Raw genomic sequence first — 7,432 nt, 5'->3', positions numbered from 1 at the left:
TATATATATATATATTAAGTATGGGAAAAAGTTCGTGGCATTTTTCCCGTTAGATAACATTAAAAAAACGCCTAATACACACACACACACACACACACACACACACACACACATTCGCATAGTAAGTCCCTAATAACGTACAGGAATTCGATCTGCTTTTTTTGGGTACGCCCTCCGCTCGCATACTCGTCGTCGTCCTAGATGGGCGGTAGGGCCGAAGAGCCGAAGGGACGGGCGTGCGCGTGCGACGTATAATTAAAACCGCCTCCGAGGAATGCGCATCTGCGTATCCGCGCGACGCGGATAGAGAGGAGCAGCACGAGCGAAAAATTGGCCATGGTGTCCATCGTAATACGCCGACCGAGATTATCGATAATCGAACGTCCGTCACTACGCAGGGAATAGAAGAGCTGGTCGTTGCCTTTGGTTGTTCATATACAGTGTTGTTCCGCGTCTCGCGATTCCAGTTTTAAGACTAAATTTATTTATAAGTCAGTACGCGATTTGACTCGGATTTTTTTGTTTCGCGAGATGCTGACTAGGAAAGAAACTCGATCCCAGATTCGTCTTAAGTTTTTTTATCGTTGAAATGAAGATCACAGATTGTAGGTAAGTGTGTATATATACATCCTGTATAAGAGATTGCGATAGAATCAAAGGCACATCACGCGTGGTTTTTTTTCTGAGGGCCTGTTTAATTAATAATTTCACAGCTGATTAATTTACTTGATCGTCTAATCGTTATTTCACGTGATTTTATAACCAGACCGCTGGTGCGGTCGCGTTTTACGCGCGCGCAGTGACGTTTACGTCGAATTTAATGTGATTTCCGATAATCGGGGTTGTGATCACAGTTCTGTGTAATTATTTTATTAATTATTTTCCTTGCCATTCACGGCAAGAGTAAATGATGAGCGGCATGACAATCTTCGAGCGCGTATGAATACATAATTCATGATCGCTCGAGACATAGACACACTTCCTCTACTCTCGACAGCCTCGAAAACGAATGGATCACCCTGTACCTATCCTATCGTTGGTCGGTGCGTATAATGCGATGCATAAATGCATGGAGGCACGCAGTGCGTGCGCGCTTAACATAGATACGTATCTGACAATAAGAAACGCATCGACACGCCGACGCATCACATCGTGACGCCCAAGAACGACGTGATGATGCAGCGCACGTATCATTGCTTCTACATGCATCGTACACATACACGCATTCCCTTTTTCATTTCACGCCAGGTATCATCTCTCTTCTCGATTCGAGCCAAGTGACTTATCGATACGTAATGCGTGATACTGTCGGACGGTACGATAAAAATTCCTTACATGGAATGCAACATTCTATGCTACATGAAGTATCGCTTACCACGGTAAATGTTTTAATTATACGTCCACTTTCAGCCTCTTATGCTGAGGCGTATTGAGGCGACTTAAATATAATTACACTGTTTTATATGCAGACGTATATAAATTTTCTTATTAATAGCTAATGAATACAACTAATGACCGTCAAATAAGTCGCTGTTTTGAGAAAAACGTGTAATTACATACGAAACCCTCATATATGTATAACTAAAGATTGTATTAATTGTTGGACGATGTTAAAATTCTACCTCCGGAAAGTCTAGTCTCTTTTGTAATGAAGATTTGATCTTCTCTTCAGAAATTGCCTCATTCACCTTATCGCTTGGGTTTATAGCTCAACGTGTCGTCGTTCTTCTAATCTTTTAAGTTCGGATGAGAATGGATCATTGACCTCTTCCAGCGAATGATTGTAAGTTAAATTCAATTCCGATGTTTTCTAATCCGATGTTTGATTTTTTTTTTAATTAATCTAACAGTCCATTTATATGCGAAAGTACGCGAAGGAATTTATTTGTGTCACACTACGTGCTTCTATATTTAAAATTTATGTAATAATCATAAAAAGTTGGAGTAAAGGAAGTAAAATTATTCGAATTAATTATTTAAAATCTTACATATGTCATAGCAGTTTATATATTAGCTAAAAACATAAGTGATTTAAATCCCATAAAATTTTATTCTTCTATAAAATCGCGTATATATTTTCTTAAAAGCTACCCATATATTCCAATTTAGCGTAAAGATATTTCGAGCGAAAAGACGACCTTTCCTCGTATTTTCTTTGCCTTCATTCTTGAGTTCGCATTGTGCGAAGAGAACGTTGCAGTCTACGTGCCTTTGAAATTTGAAGTGTACGCTCACAAGATCGGCGTACAATTTATCGTGATAATTGTTGGTCGGCTGCTGCGTTAAAGCCAAGAGAGCTCTGCTTTCCTGTGATAGCACACGTAGAGACGTAGCAATTAAACCGGAACAAATTGGTTGTTAGGAATTGAGCTCTCTCTTGTACTCGGTGCACGGCAATGCGGCGGCAGTTTTATTGTGATTACACGGTGCCTCCGATAGATACGTATTCGTAGCTCGGAGGCAAGCTGATTGACTCTCATCGATAATTTCCATCCGCCTGCGTGGCCTGGAAGACCTTGCCATTAAAGCGCCTTGGAGAAACCCTGCATCCCGTCCGTCACTCTTTTGCGTACCTCACATACGTAAAACCATGAGCTAATCTTTCCTCCGTGCGCGCGAGCACGGCTCTTCTTACTCCAAAACCGTGTAATACAATTTCACGAAGCGCGGCACGTTTATTACAGTGAAATTAATTACTACGTGCCAGATGTATCGCGCTATTCTTTCCGGTCTATAGACCGGTTTATTTCCATTTTATTATCACGCCCGTAAAAAGAGTCGTGCATCCGCATATCGAAAAGTTGCGGAGGAGTCTCGCCCCCCCCGCTTTTTGTCTATAATTGTATCATAAGGTGATTAATATTAAAGTCCTAAGAATGACTTATGTGAATGTGGGCCGCGTGGAATTTACATTACTGACTTTGCTTTGCTAGCTACTGTAACATTATCGACGACCTGCCGACCGCCTTTGTGTATGGAAGTCTTGAGGATTACTAAGCTCATTCATATCGAATGTGCTTCTTTGGATGATGTCCTGATTGGGCATAATGCTGCGTCATAAGTCAACAGATAAATATATGCTCTTCTCGAGGACGTAGTCTGACCTCGAACCGTTTAGGGTCTTCGACATCATCTCGCTACAAATATTTCTAACGATCAGTCAGATATTTGGAGAGTGTGCCGTCAACGGAACAGCTATATAATATTTCCGCCCTCAACCGTAAAATATTAGAAAATTATTATATTTAATGAAATATGGATATTCAAACAAAATTATCTTGAAACGAAGTAGAGATGAATAATTTACTTTATTAACTTCACAATATCTTTCATATTTTTTATCCTGAAGAAATCATTGAACACATACGTTAATTACAATTTTTCTATTACCAAAATTGATACTGTATACAATAAATCATCATACCTTAACTGTGTGATAAATTTAACAATCTCGAATAATTTTGCTAACGTATCATAGTAAGAACAGTTCATCGGTAGTTATTGAATCGCCGGCACAAGTGTGCGAAAATATTCTTACAATAACACAAAATAATAAGCTACGTTGGATTAAGTGACAAGTGATGGAAACGACAGATCGAAAATAATGAATCGGAAAGGAGCGTATATATCGCGCCTCGAATTCAAGTCATCTCTCTTCATACATTATACATAGCCTCCCCCTCTGTTCCTTTCCTCGTATATGTTGGTCATTGTATTTTAAAAGCCAATTCTACCTTGCCCTTTTGCTTCTTTTCAGATCCGTGGAGCACTCGAGAATTGGGACGGCGGTGCTTTCAAGACGAGTGAGTATGCATACATACGCGTAGCTTCTTAGCTATCGTTGCGCGATTATCGATTACGATGCCAAGCGATCTTAACGAGTTTATTATGCTCCACGAGAGAGTGGCCGAGACAAGCAGTTCTCGGCTCTGCACAGCTTAGGAAACTGGTAAAGTGGAACTTATCAAGGGCGACCGTGCGTTCTTTCCTTCGATAATCGCGCGTATACGTCAGGAATCTTCATTCTTTCGTTTCTCTTTATTTCTTTTTTCTTTTCTCGATAATCGCGCCTGATAGTTGCAACAACGAACGACAAGTAGCGCCGAGTTGATCTCGATTTAAAAAAGAGCGCTAATTAAACGATGCCCACCTCGATTGAGATTTGCCATGCTTTTTAGGCGAGTTGGATAGTTCGTTCTCGATTGGCTCGCGCTCTACTGCTGGCAATGCGAGTACTCTTCATCTCACATTGCCGCTATTACCGTGAAATGACCATCACCAACCATTTCGAATTTACATTAATACGATTGCCGATCCTTTATCCTTTCGTATGGGACGACGACGGCGAAATCGTAAATCGGTACCGCGGCTCGTGTGTACATATCTCGAGGGGAATTTATTCGTGCCGTTCGAGTGTTATCTCGAAACACGATATCGCGTGCATTTTTTTACGCCCGCCCGGCCGTGACTCACGCGTGCGAGCTCGCATTTTTTACACGCAGAAGCCGTCATTCGAAAGATGTAATTACGCGATGTCAATTCATGGTGCGAACGTATATGAGGCTATGGACTACCGTAAATTCGCGATGCGTTGAATCTGCGAATTACACGGTGCAGCCTGCATTTCATGACGGGAAACGGAACGTGGGCAAAAAATGTTAATTCCAAAGGTAAATCATTTTCCCATACAAAAAAAAAAAAGGAAAGAAATATGAGGAATGTATCTCTTCGTCGGCGAAAAATATATGAAACAAAATAGAGGCATGTGGTAATAATTCCGATTCGATTTTAATTTCCTTTTTAGCGCCACGGTTTACTTCACTGCACGCGACATACTATTTTATTTTCTGCTTTGCGTTTATCGCAACGCGCGTTTATGCCCGCGTCGGATGGTGCTGTTAATTACCGTCTGAGAAGAACGTAAAACCCTCCGTCGAGTGATATGACAAGCGCAATTATTTTACGAGTGGCGAAAGATAGTCTCATGTAATTTAATAACGGAATTCGGTGCTTTTTCCATACGCCGCGGCACACAGACAGATTTTAATTATGGCGGTGTACGCTGTCAACAGGTGACTTATTCCCCGGCCCGTTTTGGAATTCTTACTGGGAATACTTGGAGAAATACAGCGAGGCTAGGAGGACACTGGACGAGCTGAGGGCAGCCGAAGATCCCCTACTGCACTTTCTCAGTCTCAGGCAGGCGGCTGCGAGGCACTCGCCCTTGTCTTTACTTCTCCTACCGGTGAGTTTTCAATAATATCACAAACCACATATCTTATCTATCTAATATTTAAGTTTTCTCGACAAAGGTATCTCTACATTCAGACTAATTCATTGATAAGTGAAACCGTTGATATGATCATTTGTAGAATATCGAATCATTTTTTAACAATTTCAATGTCGAATTTTTTTTTACTAAAAAGATAATTTTCTCGTGATCATTAAAATTTAGTTTGTATTTATAAAATGTCAAAGGAAGTCCAAGGAAAGATTGATTTTCCGCGTTTGTCCGTAACGTCATAAATTATGTCACTATTGCTGACTTAATCGATATCATGCATGTTCCATTCCGTTCTGTAATGTATGCCTATGATTACGTTTGACTAGTAAAGATTCAGCTTCGTAAATGGTAATTGCTGACATTTACCTTCGGTTTTAGTCTCAATCTCGAATACCGCGCGTCTGAAGTATACGACAAAAGTATGCGCTGAAGAAAAGATCGGTGGGAGGGCCGGTTGAGAACAGTGAAATGAATCTCACAAGAGAAAGGTGGAATTTCTATCTCGAGGAGATACGTCTAATTAATCGTGCCGTCATTAAGTCTGATTACATTAATTCGTTCTCGAGTCTTTCAAATGCCGAATCTCCCTTCTTCCTTAAGAGAACCATGAATTAAATTGCGAACTGACGCGAATCTCATGAGACGGTTGAATTGCTCGGTGAAGCCGGAAATCAAACTCTCGTAAGACGATCGTAAAAGCGATCCCGAGTTTCGTATTCTCACTTCTGGACACTTGACTCTTCAGTGAAAGTCTTATCTTGCGTTGCTGACGCAACGGTACGCGAGAGAGCATCATCTTCTCCTTAACCTTTCAGGATTCTCTCATATGCGAGCGTGCAACGAGAACTGTTCACTTCCTGAGCGCTTCACAATACGTTCTCCGATCAGTTTACAATATAATTCATTTTTCTTTTTGGGGGGAACGAAAGTACCAGGCAATGAATGTGAGAATTAATTCGAAATTCAAAGAGATGATAAAATCGATTGATTCGATGAGGACAAAGAACTTTTACATGTATGTATGTTAAGCAAAACGATAAGTGTTTCATTTAGATACCTCGATTCGATTATAAGTGCAGTTTAAGTTAATTCTACGTAGACGGTTGATTGTGAAAAATCAAGGGGAGAAAAAAGGGAAAAAAGAAATTCGAAACACTGGCCGTATATCGGTAAGAAGAAGCGTGTGTATGAGATGAGCTATGTGACAGCTTATAACGGGCGTAATGATCGGAGGTTCGGAACGCATCGATGGAATCGGCGGCCGCGACTTTAACATTCGCTGAAATATAGACTTGGGTCTTGTAAGTCACGCAGGTACGCAGAAGAGAACCTGCGCGCACCTACCTCTAATGCGTATATACGACGTTGATAAGTGTTGGCAAATACGCTTTCGTTATTGGGCACATTGTTATCTAAATTTGAAATCCAGTAAACCTCAAGCGCCGTCTTTACTGCACTAGCTAAGCCTTTTAATTGCCTCATAACAAAGTTTTGCCAATTATTGATAATGGGATATACCGGTTTGCTTATTATCTCCTTACTCTCGCTTCACGGCTTAGCAAATAGATTTTGCGCACTTGCGAAATCTTTTTACAAACGAGTTTTGAGTAACATGAGCCTCTTCTATTATTTGTACATTTTGCTATTCGACGTATTCGCGCGACATCATTAAGCGAGGAATGTTCAATGAGACGTTACATTATCAGATTTGCCGAGAATGTTAACTGCAAAATTTTACCTGACCATTTCTGCACCTGTAATCGCAACGGAAAGCTACTAGTGTCCTGCCTACGCCAAGCATCCAACAGATTACGAGATGTTATATGTGGGTGTTCGCAAGCGGTCAGCGGTATCCGTTTGTGGTACGAGTATATGAGGTTTACGCCACGTTACGATACGTTATTTACTTATATCGTCACGAAGTCTGGGGAACTAGCGGCAGACGTATACAAGAAATTGCAGTACGTCGTTACGAAACGCTGATCTTGATCTCCCAAGCACCTACGCGCGAAACGATGTGCCGGCTTATTACAGCTATCCGCAATGTAATACATAAATCACGAACGCCTGAGTGTTTGGAATACTTTCCGGAAAAGTATTTTTCTTTTTGTGACCCACTAACGCCCACGACTATCTTATGCGATAATT

General features: G+C 40.9%; 1 protein-coding gene across 3 annotated transcripts in view; it reads left to right on the top strand.

Moving 5' to 3' along the window:
- The window catches only part of LOC108691319 (rho GTPase-activating protein 20-like), a 198,887-nt gene that overhangs the window by 54,595 nt on the left and 136,860 nt on the right, over positions 1 to 7,432 (top strand). For all 3 annotated transcript variants that reach the window (XM_018198995.1, XM_018198996.1, XM_018198994.1), the window contains 2 exons: positions 3,758 to 3,803; positions 5,073 to 5,245. In XM_018198995.1, the coding sequence (XP_018054484.1) occupies positions 3,758 to 3,803; positions 5,073 to 5,245 (219 nt within the window). The remainder of the gene's footprint in view (positions 1 to 3,757; positions 3,804 to 5,072; positions 5,246 to 7,432) is intronic.

Source organism: Atta colombica, unplaced genomic scaffold (assembly GCF_001594045.1).
Source record: "Atta colombica isolate Treedump-2 unplaced genomic scaffold, Acol1.0 scaffold45, whole genome shotgun sequence".
Classification (NCBI taxonomy): domain Eukaryota; kingdom Metazoa; phylum Arthropoda; class Insecta; order Hymenoptera; family Formicidae; genus Atta; species Atta colombica.
Note: the sequence above shows the minus strand (reverse complement) of the source record. Positions and strands in the feature narration are given on the sequence as shown.